The sequence below is a fragment of the Pleuronectes platessa genome, chromosome 17, assembly GCF_947347685.1.
Source record: "Pleuronectes platessa chromosome 17, fPlePla1.1, whole genome shotgun sequence".
Lineage (NCBI taxonomy): Eukaryota > Metazoa > Chordata > Actinopteri > Pleuronectiformes > Pleuronectidae > Pleuronectes > Pleuronectes platessa.
Genome location: NC_070642.1, coordinates 11,695,963 through 11,713,852, shown reverse-complemented (window position 1 = coordinate 11,713,852; position 17,890 = coordinate 11,695,963). Strand labels below are relative to the sequence as shown.

The 17,890-nt window shown below is 41.8% G+C and overlaps 1 protein-coding gene across 5 annotated transcripts in view; it reads left to right on the top strand.

Annotated features, from left to right (window-relative positions):
• epb41l2 (erythrocyte membrane protein band 4.1 like 2) overlaps positions 1-17,890 on the top strand; it is a 46,657-nt gene that overhangs the window by 10,970 nt on the left and 17,797 nt on the right. For all 5 annotated transcript variants that reach the window (XM_053445911.1, XM_053445909.1, XM_053445910.1 and 2 more), the window contains exons 2-10: positions 4,393-4,616; positions 4,789-4,974; positions 5,918-6,175; positions 9,492-9,596; positions 9,734-9,776; positions 13,975-14,050; positions 15,409-15,505; positions 15,613-15,737; positions 15,924-16,011. In XM_053445911.1, the coding sequence (XP_053301886.1) occupies positions 4,407-4,616; positions 4,789-4,974; positions 5,918-6,175; positions 9,492-9,596; positions 9,734-9,776; positions 13,975-14,050; positions 15,409-15,505; positions 15,613-15,737; positions 15,924-16,011 (1,188 nt within the window). In that variant the 5' untranslated portion in view covers positions 4,393-4,406. The remainder of the gene's footprint in view (positions 1-4,392; positions 4,617-4,788; positions 4,975-5,917; positions 6,176-9,491; positions 9,597-9,733; positions 9,777-13,974; positions 14,051-15,408; positions 15,506-15,612; positions 15,738-15,923; positions 16,012-17,890) is intronic.

Below are 17,890 nucleotides of genomic sequence, written 5' to 3'. Positions count from 1 at the left end.
AAATTTGACTATGTTTTTTTATTTCCATTCTAATGCTGTGTGTCGCTCTCCATCACTAATCTGGCACAGTAGGGAGGCACAGTAGGTGGAGTCTCTATCTCTCTCCTTTTCTTCTACACCCCTCCATGTTACAACTCTCCTCCGCCTCTCTGGCCACGCTCTCCTCTCTCTCTCTCTCTCTCTCTCTCTCTCTCTCTCTCTCTCTCTCTCTCTCTCTCTCTCTCTCTCTCTGGTTTTCTGCCCTCATTTCCGAGAGCGATCGTCCCCGGGGGGAGACAGAGCTCTGAGGGAGACATGGGGGATGGAGGAGAGAAGATGGCAATGACAGTTTGTAAGACAGGCGTTTGCTAAGGGTTGGGAACTGTAAAGGTGAAGGAAAGGAACATGAACAGAGCGATATAGGCAGCAGGAGATCGAAGAGCAAAAAGAACGTGAGAGAAAGGAGGGGAAAAAAAGAGTTGAGAAAAAGTAAAGGGGAGTGGCAGAAAGAAAGGAGTAACAGGTGAAGAGAGAGCGACAGAAGCAACAATAGGTAAGGCACTTAGTTGTGTCCATCAGCTCATTTAACATTTCATTCAACCACTCATTTAAATATAGAGCAGGTATAATATGAGAACTGGTGTTTTAAAGGTCTTATCAAGCTCATTTGTGCTTGTCCACTTGTCTTTGGTTCATGTCTACAGCGATAACGGTCATGTGCTACATCTTTCCACTGAAAAGCAAAGTATTGAATGGAGGAACTGACTCAAATAATAGGATTAAAATGACTGAACCAAATAATGACACAGCCACTTTCAGTGGCCAGTAGCAAGCAAACATGTACACTCATAGATAATGATAACATGAGGAAGTAAGTTGAGATATACTGAGTGCGTTTTAGAGGGAAACTGAGATGGTGGGAAGGATTGGTGAAGCTGAATAAGAAAAAACTTCCCTCTTGTGTGTTCACACACGAATACCTCATCTAATTCTACTGGCGCTGGTAGCTGTGTCTGAGTTTTTGTTTATCATGGATCCGCAGGCTTTTCTGTCTTGCCAGTTTGTAAAACTGGGTCAGTTAAACACTACTAATCGACAACGAAATTGTCAGATAAAACTTAACCACTTGTCGTACTGGCCTCAAGGCAAATTCTGTGTGAAGACCTATTCTCTTGATGAAACTGCAAAACATAACATCTGATCACATTTGAAAGTTTCTCGGTGCAGGAGGTGAGTTTGTTACGCAGGGAGGCTGCAAGTACGTTCAACCCATGTTTGACCCGGCTCTTCTGTCACAGATCATGCTAAGTTGAATACTTGACTGTGAAGATATACGGTTTCCAACACCGACGCAGTTCCTGTCGTAAATTGCTCACTGCGTAGATGATGTGTGTGTGTGTGTGTGTGTGTATATATGTCATCTATGAGTCGAAGCTTTAATGATGTCACTGCTATTGTTTATATGGACTGTGGGAAGAAGAGGGAAAGAGGTGGGGGCGTTAGGGGGGCATAATGCGAGTGGGCGATTGGAGGGGATTGAAAGGGGGCCCGGAAGAAAGGGATTGAGAGAGAGGGAGAGAGGAAGACGAGATGAGTAGGAGATGAACAAAGTTTTAAGAGAGTTAGAACAATGTTGCTGGTGTTTTAACAGTTGTAGAGAGAGAGGTAAGGTTTAAAGCATAGCTAAGTGGCCGTGACAAAAAGCTGCTCTGTGATGCCAACTCTCACACACACACACACACACACACACACACATACACACATTCATCCTCACACAACTAGTAGTTAATCCAGCGGTGGGGAACCTTTTTCCTCACATGGGCCACTTCAATTTTTATAACATCCCCCGAAGGCCATACAAAATTATTAAACACATATCACACTAACCTTTGTGGAACTGCTTTGGTGAGGCGTCGGTTGTCAAATGGTAGTGATGATGATGTTTCTACTCACAGCTGGTTTACCATGTTTGGGTCAGTCAGTCTTGAGCAGAACCTGAAAATCCTACAGTTTGTAGAACTGAAACAGAGCAAGGTTGTTGCAGCTTCGATCTCGCTGTTGCTTTGCAGCTCAATGATCCTGTGTGTAGGTTTTTAAATACACCCCAGTTGGATCCACATTTAACAGCCTATTGAATATGTTCAGCTCTGTTGACTTTACATGTCCTGAAAACCTATGCCAAATGCCTAATGGGAGTTTTGCAAAGTCCCCAGGATATTTAGATGTCGTGTCAAACTTGTTCTTACAGATTAGGAAAATGTAGTGTTTGCACACAATGCAAAAGTTCCACGGCGGCAACAAAGCACTTCTTCACTAATTCCCCTTCTGAATAAGGTTTCGGCTTCTTAGCTATGAGCTCACTCACCCAAAGACTTGCCTGTATAATAGTGTCTGTTACAGAATGTGATCATAAAGCTGCTTATTGGGAACACAAACTCTGCTGATTAGATTTAACTTTTACTAAACACTTTTGCTTGGCCCTTTTTCATCAGTTATGGCCTGTCCATGTTAACTGCTGGCACACTGGTTTTGTTTTTTTACTTCAACAACAACCGAATAAATGTATCCATTTCTCCCGGAGAGCACGACATTATGAGTCTATTTTTCTTTTCTATACAGTCGCCATGAATCATTGTCAGCGATGTAGCTTAACTGCTGCTTGTGTGTGTTTCACCTTGACTGTGACTGGACAAGCATACCAAATCTGCAGGGACCCTCTGAGGTTCTCCACCCTGAGCTAGTCTAATGAGAAACATAGGTCTCAGAGGGAACTGCAGTTATTAGGTTCCTGCACCGGACCTATTTTGAGGACTACTATAGCGGTGGGTAAATTGAAAGAGACATAGAGGATGAATGGAATCTTTTGCCTCAATCATAGGGACATAATATGATGATTGATCCAGTGTGTTTGCTGTGTAATTTCACTTGGATTCGATCATTTATAAGAGATACAACAGAGGTATTTGTTTTTGTTACAAAATGTATTACCTTTCTAACATTTGCACACAGCAACATACGCACATCTGTAGCCATCTCTCCTGCTCCCCTCCCTACCTCATTAGCCTATCATGCATACGGAGACCTGTTCTATTTTTACCCCCAGCCTCTCCCAACACACCGCTGCTGAACTGCAAATCTGTGCACGTGTGTTTGTTCTCTCTTATTGAAGGTGGCATGGCAGGAAATAGAAAGTCGAGAACTGGTGAGATGGTCAGGAAGTAAAAACGAGATGATGTAATGAATAATAGAATCAGAGGGAGGAGGCCAGAGACAGAGAGTGTGGGTGATGAAGAAAAACAGGGTTAGAGAGATTCAGAGCAGTTACAAGGACAGCGGATAACAATGACTTAATAGTGTATGAATCATGCCTGAACCTCTGCCCAAGGCTCTGTACAAAAAGTCAGACAAACAAAGCCTGTTGGGATGTCGTGTTTATGTGTGTGTCTGTTTATGCAGGTACACTGCACATCCTGCCCTCAACTTGCCCTCAAGACCAATGTCATGGCCATCTAGTGTTATCAGCAAATTAGTGTCACGCTGAATAACGATGTGTGTTGTGTTGATTGGCCGTGTGTAGACAGTGCTGCCAAAGATTATTTGGGTTGAAGAGAGCCTGTATGTGTGCGCGTGCGCATGCGTGTGTGTTGACCGCAGCTGCAGGGTAAAAACCAGTGACTCAGATATTAAGAATTGAGTAAGTTGCCTTCCTTCACCGCGTCGAGTTGTGAGCACTAATGTGCACAACTTCTTGTATCCAGCTGCTGAGCCGTTGACCCAGATGAAGCTCGCTCTGTGACATAATGACATCCTAAACTCTTGTGTTTTTGTGCGCTTTGGTAAAGCAGACTGCCCAGCCCAAGAGCTAATGTTTCAAACATCTATGATCTCATTCGCTAACATCTGTGTGACAAAGGACCAAGACTCCCTTACATATGAAATCCTAATATATTTAGTCTTGGTGTTTTATTGCTTTCATTACATAGCCACAGTACCCAAAAGATTTCAGATATTCTTTTAAGTGTACTACTCTGTCTATTTCCAATTGTTAAGAAAACATTGAAAGCACTCAAAGCTAAAAACCATGCAACCACGGGCTCATTTATAAAAGATACTTAGGCTAAAATCCAAGCTGCGGGCCATCAAAAATTAATGTTGGAGCCAAAATCGGTGGCGCAGTCAGTTTTTATCCAGCTCTCAAATACCCACAGTCAAGACAAAATGCAGTCTTATTCAAGTTATATCATTTTCAGTGTGCACGTGAAACTGTATCCATATGAGCCAATGAAGTATTCCCTAGATAAAATGTAATTATCATCCTCATAATGTCAGCTTCATTCATTTTACTATTAAAATGTTTATTTACTTAATCTCATCCATCGCTCCTCCATTACTCGCCTCTCCCTCTCTCTGCAGATTGACCCGTCACCATGACAACAGAAGTGGGATCTGAGACAGAGGTGAAGGAGAAAGCAGAGGAGTCAGCTGCTCAGCCGGACCAATCGGAGAAGGCAACAGAGGAAACCCAGGAAGTAGTGAGCGCGGAGGGTGACGAGAAGGAGAAAGAGAAGGAGAAAGAGGGGAAAGGAATATCTCGATACCTGCCAACATGGCTTAAGAAGCAGAAGTCTCAAAGCCAGGTGCAGTGAATTCACACTGATGTAATTATATTGTCATGGCAGAGTAGAAAACCCTGTTTATATTATTTAGCAGAAAATGTTTAGTATTCCTATCATAACTGGGAATAAATTAATGAATATCCATATTGGGTTTTTAATTCTCTGTGGTTTTTCCCCCTCTTGATCCATGAAGACCTCTCCAACCAAGGAGGTGCCACCCACAGAGGAAGCCAATATCACTGTGGATCAGGAAGAGGAGGGGCCTGCCCCAGAAGTTAACGGTCACGCAGAGGAAGTGGAAGAGAAGGAGGCAGTAAAGTCGGAGCAAGTGAAAGAAAAAGAAGCAGAATCTCATTCCAACGCCAGCGCAGACACAGAGGTACCGGTCAGATGTAACAGTACACACTCTGAGAGATGAAGTAGGCAGGTGGTCTTCCATTGGTCTGGTTGTGGGATGACGTACATGTTTTTTCGACTCAGGCCGAGGTCTATTTGGTTATTCTGCCAGCATACAAATGAACCTTGATATGAATTAGAAGATTATAGAGAGCACACACATAAAAGCAGTCTGTGGCCTGGGGGTTTGGAACCTCTGAACGGAAGGCACACAGTGGAAAAACACCCACACTCCAAGCAATAATTCAACTTGCAGCACATTCACCAAATCTAAAAAATTTTTTTTTTACTCTTACAAAAGCCATAGTGTAAATAAAACAGGTTACATTTCGTTTTGGGACATTAAGTGCTTGGCACTCTGGAGCCTTTCGTGAGCATGATGTGACCAGGGAACCTGCTGGGACAGGATGTTACTGATCCCAGCCAAGAAACAGTCCTGCAAACAGTGCCGCATTATTGATCCTCTCAATTAACTTAACTTATTCAGCCAAGACAGTTAGATAAGGATACTTCTAAAATGTTGGACTACTCCCTAAACACAAAGGAGCATCACCTCTTGTGAAAGTATACTGCAGTAGTTTGCAGTGCACTCAGACTGTTTAAAAATGCTGCTCAGCCACATGAACACACACATAAACGATTCCATCCAGTGATCACATTAAGCCACCCGGTTCCACCCAGTGACATCAACCTTTTAGTTATCAGGCCAAAAGAAACGCCTGTAGCTTCTAACAGCTCCTTCAGAGTGTTCTCTCTAACATGCTTCAGTCGAGCAGATTTTAGGGGATCTCCCTCATGCTACTGAACTAATGGGGACTTTTCAAGGAGGACTGGTAGTTTTTATGTAAGGGGCGACAGTGGGAGACCCTGCGACCATTTGTGAAGTAACTTTATTTTCCCCCCTCGCTCCTTGCAAACTCCATCAGCCTGCCAAGGAAGAGAAGGTGGACGAGAGTGCTGAGAAAAGTCCCGAAGAGACCAAGGAGACAACAGAGGGAGAGGGCGCAGAGGAGGAGGAGGAGAAGAAGGAGCAGGAGCAGGAAGGAGAGGTGCAAGGTGAAGGAGAGGAAGGCCAGACCTCCATTTTTCAGTCACCTCTTCGTCTTGTGAGGAAGACCAAGATGAAACTGGTGGTCTGTCATGTGATCCTACTGGACGGGACTGACTTCACTTGTGAGGTGGAGGTAAGGAATTGGAGTATTTATTTAATTGGAGTATTTCGATTAAGCTCATTTAAGTATTTTACAAACACTGTTTTGATAAATCTTTCTTTCTGTTTGTCAGTGTATTTCATTGATGCCACAGTGTTTTGTCATGCTGCTGCTAATTGTAAGAGCAGCTGCTGCACATTTCCCTGACATCTGTTTAGATAAAACAAACAAGTGCCAAGAGTTTTAGTTCTGTTTTGATCACACGGGATCAAACCAATGAGTCATGTAATTCAATCTCTCCAGGATCTTACAGGCTAGAAAAGGGACTTTCATTCATGCGTTTGTGTTCCACTACAATATTGCTTTTATGTGGAACATCAAAGAATTGCGTTGCATGGAAGCAATACTTTGTTGTTTGTAAATTTGAGACCTTCATTTCACACATCTGGATCTTCACGAGACTCATGATTCTTGCGCGGGGGGTAATTGATGAAACTCACAGGAAACTTTGAAGATGGGTCAAACTTTCGTCAACTGTCGCAATGTCCTGGAGGGAAAATTGCAGAACGTGGATAATGTTTCCACTTTCCTGCAAACGTGTGATGGTGTAAGATAAAAATAGTCCCTGGAACGGCCAGCAATTCTCTATGGGAGACTGATTCGCTGACATACAACCCACACGTCACTGTGAAAATCCACAAGTTGTCTTTTCATAGGATGGAAGTTTTAACTGGCTACTGACAAAGGCTTGGCTCATTGTCTGTCTTAAGTTCCTTTGCTTGTCATGTAGGCCACACGTGCTTGGCAGTGTGGCAATGATGTAATGGCTAATAGGATCGTGTGTGTGTTGTTTGTGGCGCTATTCAACTTTCTGACTCAAACTGCAGTTATGGCAGAAGCACCCACTCACAGTGCTGGGCCGTGGTTGAGAGGATAAATGCAGAGCACGCTGCGGGGGCTTGTCTGCTGACCCCCAACCACCCCCACCACCACACACATAAACCGGGCAGATTATGGGGGTCCCACCAGATTACTGTTCTGCATCTGCTACTCTAACAACACACGTGCCCTCCAACCCCTGACACACACTCGTACATATGTTAGGTATTCACAAAACCACATATCCCCCACATTGTTGTCACAGGGTCTGTTGCAAATATAGATTGTTTAAAAGAAAAAAGAAACCAGATGATTTACAATAGTAATGAAGCTGTAATTTTTCTGACTAGATGTTTGTCATTTTGGATAAAGAGACTTAATAATTTTATGCAATCGGCTCCATTTGTTATTCTACATGTGTGTTTTTCTCCATGTTAGAATCACAATGTCATAAATGTGTATTTCCCAAGTGGCAAACACATTTTTAGTTGTTCTGCTCCTCATAGTCCCACGCTCACTGACAGTCAGTGGGAAACTGCCCGGAATAACCACCGTGCAGGTCCAGTGGGTGCCTGGTTCATCAGCCCCTCAACAGAACAACGAGTGTTTTCCAGGTCTACATTTTCACATTTAATCTGGGAATTTGAAATGGCATCTTTACCACGGTGAACCCGCTTCCTAATCTACTGTATGCCACTGCCCAACCGCATGCCTGTTAGTGTCTGCGTCTGTTTGAACAGTAGCTGCTTTGTCTGACAACAGATAACGCTGATACTGCAACTAGCTGCTATTGTCCAAAAGTACTCTATCACACACACACACACACACACACACACACACACACACACACACACACACCTCCCTCCCCACACTGGCATAGTCAGTTTGGGAGAGGGAGAGATGCACAATGCATTCCAGAGATTACATTTTCTCTTTTGCCCAGTCTGCCTTCAACACACACGCACACACACACACAGAGACACTCAGACTCTAACTCCCTGTCCATTCTTCCATCATCCATCTGTCTTATTTATTAACTGATTGCATCAAATTTATTACGATGACACAGCTTAATACATAATTTATTAGTTGCCGTGCCTTGGATGAGAACCTTGGCCTAACTCTTTTCAGTGGCGAGTTTCAAAGGGGAGCCTCTGTGTCACATGGTCTTAATGCTGTTTCTAAGAATTTCATTAGTATTGGTTTCAACAGGGATTTAGTGTCACACGGTTTAAGCAGCGTTTCGTAGGAATCCATTAGGTTTTAGTCAGACATGAGACCAAAGGTATTTTTAAATATTAGGCCCGGTTGCTGTGGGTTTCGCCTTTACTGACTCATGTTAACACAAGATTCAAACAATAATTTCATCACCATAGCTCTTATACTAAATATTATTTTATAGATTATCTAGTTTCATAGGTGTTGATCATTTAAATTCATGAGTTCTTTCCTCTGAATCTTGCAGAATAGATGTTTGGCGCATATTGACTTAAAACAATTCATATGTTTGTGTATATTGCTGAGGATACAAGCTATGCAAATAGGAGGTATTTTCTTCACCTTTTTTTTTATTCCATCTATGCTTATTTGTAAAAGTCTCTCAAATCATTGTTGTACAGTTTTTTGTCTTACAGACACGGGCAAATGTTTGGATGAGGCATTTTTTAAATTCCAGATCTTTGTAATTGCCTGAGGATGTTAGCCTGTTGCCTGTAGGTAGTGCCTTGCTCGGAAGTGCATCAGCCCAGACGGCGAAACCCTTAAAGGTCGCATTGTTTGGGTTTTCCGAATTGCAGCCACACTGAGTGCATCTATGCGGCGCATGTGTCTGCAGATTTTTCCAGTTGTCCCAGGACAAGGAGCAAAATGCCCTCTTTCATCCCCCCTCTCATTCCAATTTCACCACACTGTCTGTGCAATGCCATTCTCACAGTCTGTGCACCAGCGCCAGTCCGGGGCTGCGAAGGCCCACTGAAAAGAAACTGGCATTATTAAATTATTTCATTCTTTCTCATCGTTGTTTCCACCCTCCCTCTCTCTGTCTGACCTTCTTTCTGTCCAAAGGGCGCCGTTATGCGTTTGTGCGCTTGCACGCTCGAGTATGCATCCACGAATGTGTGCCAAATGTCATTGTCATACTTGAGTGTGGAGGATTTTATGGCCAAGGGTCCCTTCTGGGATTATGAAAGAATGTGTTGCCCAGGCACAGACGGAGAGACTGAAGAAAAGATCAATATAAAAATGATTTTGATCAAAGAAGGAATGGAGAGATGCTTTGGTTGAAAGCTATGGACAGGAACTTAAATATGTTTTTCCAGGGAATACTCTTTCTGTCACATTTTTCAAGTTCTATAATGAAATTAAAAGCTTGACAACTGGAAACGTTATGTAGTTGCTGTTAAGATTGTTCTGCCATCCAAATTTAATGTACATATTATAATCTTTGTGTTCATCTCTCTCTCGCTTACAGAAACGTGCAAAGGGCCAGTACTTATTCTTTAAGGTGTGTGAGCATCTTAATCTAATGGAAAAAGACTACTTTGGACTGACTTACAAGGACAGCCATGAACAGAGAGTATGTATCCGCACACAAGCTTACACACAGGATGTATTGTCTGTAAGTGTGTAATGTAAACTTCAGACATGTACTGTATGTCTGGAGAGTGTCTCACAAATTGTGTTCTTGCTCTGTGTTTTATCTCCCGTTTCCAGTGTTGGTTGGATCCCACTAAGGAAATCAAGCGTCAGATACGTAGTAAGTTTTATTTTATTCTCAAATCACACTCTTGGGTTTTGATTCTGACTCAAAGAAAAGGATGTTTGACCATCCATCCATCCATCCATCCACCAACAGTACAAGGTGGCTCACATGAAAAGTAAAGACAATAAATAGATGAATGTTCAATTAATAAAAGATAACAAGTATCCTCATACCAAAAGAGAAACAAACTGCGTCACGGTTCAAACAAAAGCAGCGAAATCTGAAGCCAAAGAACAACAGTATGGCAACCTGGACGAAGTTACAAGCGTGTGATCACACTGTTTCATTATTCATCAATCTCTTTATTAACGGTGTTAATTTATAAATGTAGGGCCAGGTGTGGCAGCCCATCTTTTCTCTACTGACCTTTGGAAGCAGGCACCCTGTCTGTTGCAGTGGAAGAGGCGTCCTCAATTGTTTTTTAGTCAACACAAGGTGTTGATGGAGCTCAGGTTACCTAATTATTGCCACTATTTCTTCTGTCAAATTAATTTGGTTTGCATCTAATAAGCATTGGGTGTTACCTATAGATTGTGGTCATTAAAGGAGCAATCTGTAAGAACTTGGCCAACTGTTGAATTCATACTCCAAACAAATAAGTGGCAGCTAATGCTAGAAAGTTGGGGCGTCTTCTCTATAATAAGACACAAGGAAATTGGCTCCTCCTCCTCCTCCCAACCTCTCCTTCCTTTGTGTCATAGTCAGACTGGCCATTGAGGCGTCCAAAGACACATCCTTGTGGGCTGTTGCATCAGTTTGGCAATGGGCTATCAAAATGTTTTTTTTAAAGTTTTTACCGGCCCCCTCTGTGTGTCATTCAAGGCATGTATTAAAGTGCGCTTCATGCAAGTTCAAGAACTGGGTTCACTAGGAAGATTCAACCCTCACACACGGTTAACTTTAGCTTGAACAACTCTAGGGGCATTATGTTTTCCAAACATGTTAACCTTCAGTTATTGTTAGACTGACCACAGCAATTTCACACCCAGTCTACCCAGTAAGAGAGATGGGGAAGATGTTGTGGCAGCAGGAGCAGAGGAAGAGCCACGAGAAGTTGAGGAATGCAAGGAAGAGGAAGAACAGATAGAGCAGCAACATCAATATGAGTCTGAGGAAAGAGTGGAGGGATGTCGCAGAGTGTCTGAATATTTTCTTTTTGAAGAATATGTACATAACTTTCAAATAACCCCCAAAAAATTGCTTTTAGTTCTCGCACCCTTTACCTTCATTGTAGGTCAAAACTGGCTTCAAAACATAGTCTGAAAAGTGGAGTCACACTTTTAAGAGGAAGATTCAGGAAAAAAACATATAATTTTGGCTCATAAAGGGTTATTTTAGAATTAGTTCATGTGAGGTAGTTATGTCTGGGTGTGTGAGGACTGTGTGTGAGGCTCTCAGACTGTGGTGAGAGTACATGCCTGTGTTTTTGTGGCTGTGTTGCTGTGTGCGCCTGTGGTTCATGGATGAGTGGTGTGTGCGCTTCTGGCTGCATGTGTTCATTGGTTTACATTTTTTCTGTGCGTGTGAATGTTTATACAGAGGAAGAGAGACTGTATGATCATGTGCATCTGTCATCATGTGAGCTGGATGTCTCTCTGTGTGTGAGTGGACAAAATGCAGCACAAATGACAGACTTGACTCTGTTTGGCTCTAAACTACCTTCAGTCTACACTTGGCCGTCATAACTTAACCTCACTACATGGAAGACTTGGACAGGGATTCTGAGAAGTTTACATGGCTACATCCGTACTACTATGTTTTAATTTAAAAATGATGTAAAACACAAAACACGCGTAAACTTAGCCACAGTGATGCGTTTGATAACTAAAATGTAGTAGTGTGGACATAGCACAACGAGCGGTGAAATTTAAGCAGCTGATGGTTGTGTTCTTAAAGTCTTGTCCAGCCTTTGAAATAAAGTGTAAAATCTACAATAGAGGTGCTGCGAATGAATGTCACTTGTAAAAAAGACACAAAAAGCATAATATGAACGGTCAGTAACTTGGAAGATCAAGTTTGCCTCACTGATTTCCTTGGGGCTGTTCATTAGTGGTGTTGGAATGGAAGTTATATCTATGGTGAAGCTCTACATCTCAGGTTCCTGCAGGTTACTTTGACCAGCGCAGTGTGGGTGTGATTGCTTGTTGTATTTCAATAAATGTCAGTAGATTCTAGGCACTGTAATGGGTGAAATCTGCTCAACAAAAATATACTGAAAACGTCTGTATTAGGACAAATTCTTAAAGTGTTTGTGGAGGGAAAGAAGGACAAAAACATGCCAGCTGGACGATTTAAAGAAAGTTGGGAGAATGTGACGGCAATTGAGATCAACTGAGAAAAACAAGAGTGGAAAACTTTGAAAACGGATCCATCTGAAGGCAAAACTCTTTCCATTGTATGAAAACCATGCATGGACATCAGCAATGAAACTGAAAGTTAAAAAAAACCTGTGGTACTGAGTGAGCTTCTTAGATTTCACTGCTGCCGATAATAGGAACAACATTGCGTCCCACTTCATGCCCAATTTCACTTGAAGCCGAGCGGAAAAGTTGAAGTATTTCCTCAGTCCAGTCTGTTGCCCTCTGCAGCGCATTATGTTATGTTGAACAGCAGCACTCATGTTCTTCACATAATCAAACTAACCTTTGGGTGTCTCACTGCTGTGATACTATCAGTGCACTGTCATTATACATTTCCAGCCAATTCAATTCAGTTCCTCTGTTGTGAGCTAATAGACAGATGCTTTGATTCTTATCGGTTTAACAAATAAGTAATGAAGAGAAGACCTGAGATGAAATTCAAATTGAGCTTCCCTAGCTGCTGTTGCACAAACATTGCTAGAAAGTTGTTCAGTTCTGCAGTTATGCTCATAATTTTAATTTGAGTTATTACTTGAAACCTTTTACATGCTCTTATGGTCAGAAAATGCATATTTTCTGTGGGGGAGAAGAGCTCGCTATACTTTAAGCATTTTAAGTTTGCACACCGCTTATATACACCAAAAACCTATATGGAAAAAAAACATGTCTCCTTTAAAGAAATTGCTTACCCCCTGAAAATGGTGGGGTTAGGGTTGGTCAATAGAAACTGTCAATATGAAGTGATTGGAGAGATTGCTGCCAGGGAGAGTGTAGTGGTCCTGTTGTAAGGGATTGGGTGTGTCTGACTGTATAAATATAAATTGTATGTTTGTGCATATATTCTTTGGGTCGTGCGGAGTAATAGTTGTGTAGAAGGAAGCAACGGTCACAAGAGACCCTCAGAACACTTAACACATGGCGATATTCACTCACCAACACACACACACAAAAATTAGGAAGCAGAAATATCTGCTCCAGATGTTGTTGTACTATGTGTTTACAATAGGTGACTGAATTGTTATCAGCCGGAAAAAACAATAAATCTTCTTCACATTTTGCAGTGAAAGAGTGTTATTGTTAAATTTCCTGAATGGAATCCACAGTGTCCGCCGTCCTTCCTGCTCCTCAGGGACGCCTGCATCGCTGCATGTGAGCTTTTATCACTGTATGTTCACGTGTGTGTATACATGCCTGTGTCATGACCTTGGGTGAGGAAGTAGTCGTGACGTGACGTCAGCTTCGCCCCAATTGAATTTTCCAGATGATGCGATATCTATGTTTTAGCCCAGCAGTACAGAAAGGGTGGAGATAGAAAAGGGCAGCAGGCATGGTGGGCAGTATGGCGTCCTGCAGGGATGAGAATAGGAAATTGGAGCCGAATGGAGACTGTAATGAAATTTGTCCGATGCAAAAGGAAACAGAGAGTAGCAATCATGAAGCCGTTGTTGGTGATGAACATGTTTTTGTTTCTGATGATGATGATAAAGATTACAGTTCGGTATTTACGTAAGCTAAAATGGGGTTATGTAATACTTGTATTTGTGTGTGTGTGTGTGTGATGTACCAAGCTTAATGCTTTCTAAAAGCAGCTCTGTATTAGTTGCCCTCGATCATACTCGATTTTCTCTGTCTCTCAAACACACTGACAGATGGAATGGATGGCATTAAAGAGAAATGTATAGATAAATCCATATCAATGCAGACTGGCGTGATGCTGAGATGGAAATCTTGCGTTTCATGTTTTTCATATTTTTGTGTGCAATTTGAATACATTTACAATGCTATTGTGTTTTAAAATTACACTAAATAATAATGAATCTCCTTTTCTCTAGGTAACAACTGGCAGTTTTCATTCAATGCCAAGTTCTACCCTCCAGACCCCTCACTGCTCACTGAAGACATTACCAGGTACACACACACTCATTGGCATAATGCATTTAGCAGCCCAACCAAATCATCACAACTAAAGCTAATTTTAACCCCAACCTTGAAACCAGGTCTTAACACTCAAACCAGTTTCTGAAAAGGTGAGGACCGGCAAAATATCATCATTTTCAAAAAATGTCCTCACTACCTAAGGTCTATACTTAAACTGGTCCTCACAAATATATAAGTACAAGTATACACACACACCCCCACACAGCCCTACAAGATTACAAGAAGTACTAATGTTCACATAGATCTGCATTCATTTATTTGCTATGGCCATTGGGGAAATGGAACAAGCTATATACACAGTGGCATATTATCACCTTTTTAAAATGGTTCAGCAAATGTTTTAGCACAGTTTCATATTTACACCGGCACAGTGGAATCAGCATTAACTGGTCTTTCTGGTCCCTTGACAAATAAGACCTCATCGTCTCTATTTAACTTAGTTTGTGGTCTTCACCAGCATCTGACAACAATATCCGAGTCTCTCCACATATTCCTCTACTGTTTGTTCATCAGCTTGTCTTTAACTTTGCCTGCCTTGGTGTTGGGCAGGTGTTGTACAGTTGATTCATCCGGCCCCATTTATACATATGCACACCCACACGCGGGCATGCTCAGAGCACATCCCATTTAGGGTGAAGTGTATGTCTAATGGAGCGGACAACTTCTCTGATGGTTGTAGCTAAAGGCTAATTGAGGACACACAAACACATGCATTCACCAACACGCATATAATTACTCAGACAAGTACCAACAAAGGACGTACTGGTTTCTGTTTGTCCTGCAGCATTATAGAGGCATAGTTCTGCCTATTCATCTCTTTTTTAAAGTTTCAGTAGACCTCCTAATACCACAGACTGTACGACAATGCTCACTCACATGAATGCATTATTGTCCTGCGGCTGAGTTTGGCTTCAGTGAAGAGGAGCCCTGTAACTGGATGCCTGGGGTTTAAGCCTCCATGTCACCATGAAGTGTCCGTCCTGCCTAAGTGACTCTGAATGACAGTCAGCAGCACCTTGAGGTGTCCGCATTAGTCACTCACACAAGCTCCATTCACATCATCAATTCTTCCGTAGAGGACAGCTTACTCTGTCCAAAATCAGCAGTTCAACAGTTCACTAACTGCAAATCTACATGTTATGCAACTGAGTTTGTGTACGTGATGGAGAGGATTAGACATGAGGTTATTCCAACATACCAGTGTGCGAGGACACTAAGAAAAGTGCACAACAAATCCAGCACCGAACAAAGATATTTAATCTGCTCCGTGTGAATACTCAGATTGAACTAATATCCAGTTCTTTTTTTCTAAATTCTTTCTCTGACAGGTACCTGTTGTGCCTGCAGCTCCGTGAAGACGTGGCTTCTGGTCGACTGCCTTGCTCATTCGTTACTCACGCCCTGCTGGGGTCATACACATTGCAGGTAAAATACTTTGTCTGTGCAAGTGGGTGTTTCCGGATGTGACTCACTTTGCTCATTTGTCTCAGAATTATTGAGGTGACATGTCCTTTTTAAATTGTTTTTTTCAGGCAGAATTTGGTGACTATGAACCAGAGCAGCCTCGCCCTCTGGACAACATTGGCCAGCTCACCTTTGCGCCCAATCAGAACAAAGAGATGGAGGAGAAGATATTTGAACTCCACAAGTCTCACAGGTCAGGGAGGACACAGCCATGCAATCCAACAGCGTTACCTATGCCTTCTTTTTTTTTCATTAAAAGCTGTAAACCCTGTAGTGAAGGGATTTACTGTATAATCTGACCATTATGGATTTATACCACTGAACAAGTTTTTCATCTAAGAGTGTTTGAAGTAATGTAGTGTCCTTTCGGTGTGTTTAGGGGAATGACACCTGCACAGGCTGATGCCCAGTTTCTAGAAAATGCCAAGAAACTCTCCATGTACGGAGTGGACCTACACCATGCTAAGGTACGGAAGAGTTCTCTCCTCTCCCTCTACCTTTCCTTTCATCTCTTTTCTTCTCCTCTTCTCTCCATTGTTGACCTCTGAGGATTAACAGAGTTTCTTTGATGTGGGACACGTTTGCTGGTGTGTTTTAACGTCTGTGTGACTGTATCTTTATACGTGTGTGTCTGTGTGTGTGTGTCAGCTGTGCAAACACTTAGGCAGGCCATTGCCATGGGAACATTTTGTCTCTCTCACTGGGATAGCAGGTCATCCACAGAGAGTGTGCATTTTTTCCATGTGTGTCTGAGAATGTTTGTGTGTCTTTGTGCAGGATGGGCAGAAAAGATGGGTCAAAATGCATGAGAGAAAGGGAGAGGAGTCTTTAAATAGAAAGGGAGGATGTGGGATTGAAGACATGGAGAGGAGGCAGAGGAATGGGGTACAGATATAGTTGGAGTGAGATGGGGACAGATCCTTTAAAGACAGAAAGTGGCGAGTCCCCTTTAAGGACATGCTCCACTTGTTTGCCGCACAGAGAACCAGAGGAAAAGTGGAGGCAGCAGCACAGAGAGCGTTTGGAAAGTTGAAGATCTTTTTTTTATGGCATACCAATGTTGTGGGAATTCAAGCAGCAGATCTATTTCTGTCCTGCTCCATTAATTCCTTGTGCTATTTTCATTGCTCCGTGAAATCCAAAAAGAAACCCCCTTTAAAAACACAGAATTATCCCAATCACGTTGAATAAACGCAAATTAATTATTTTTTTTATGAAAAGGGAAATGTCACACATTTCAGCCATTCATTATTGTGTGCAAGGCTTTTCAAGGGTGGTGTTTGATAGTTTCCCTCTATCAACAGAATAATTGTGGAGCTTAGTATGGTAGAATGGTGAATGCTACATTTTGTGTCAGTCCATCAGAATTAGAAATAAAAACTTGATTTATTGTTGATGTTAAACAATATAAAAGGGCAATATCATTTGTATTATTCATTTATATATGACTTATTTGCATTGTCAACAAAGCTAAAAAAAAGTATATATGAACTTTATTCAACCCACAATGGGAAAGGCTCAAAAGAAAACCTTAAAATTATTTTATAGACGTTAACATTTAATAGTAATTGTTTACAGTTTTTTTTAGACAGAAATTGCAACAAGGGACTTAAAAACAAATGAAATACAAAAATGACTCTTCAGGGAATGGAATTGAATTCAAATCCAAATTGCCTTGTCAGAAATACAAGCCGAGTAGTATTAGTGAAGAAGGTAACAGTTGATTAGTGCATTCAATTTCAGCAGTTGTTTTTGGTCTGTTGAAAACAGTAGTTTAAATATACTGACAGCAGGGACAAAAGACCTGATTGTAGATGACAGATTATAAAGAAACTTGATTAATGTTTTTTACAGGATCATTGAACGCACTTTCTGCATTAGTTTTAAGTATTTATTCAAAGTCAACCTTTATCGCGACAATAATTGATGGCGGCCACCTTTTTTTGGCTATAAAATGTTGAGTTATATTGGACAAATGGACGTCTATAGCAGATTGTTGGCAAAACCTTAAAAACTGAGGCACTCTCCTCCAAAGTGAGCGACCCAGTGATAGTGATCACCAGTAAACTCAGCTTCAAACACAACATGTTACTTCCTGCAGACACTGAAGAGTCAATGTTTATTCACTGAAACAACAGAAAGCAAATGGAAAACAGTTTACTACTCCATGTAACATGTCAGTGTGTCCCAGTCTGAGTGCTGAAATGTGTCTGTAGTGAAAGCTCCAGGACAGAGATCGATGAGCGGCTAATAGCATGGCGAGGCCATGTGACATGTGTGTGTGTGTCCCAGTAAAACAGTCCATTATCAACATATTGCCTCCACCATTAGGCCAACAGATTTTTC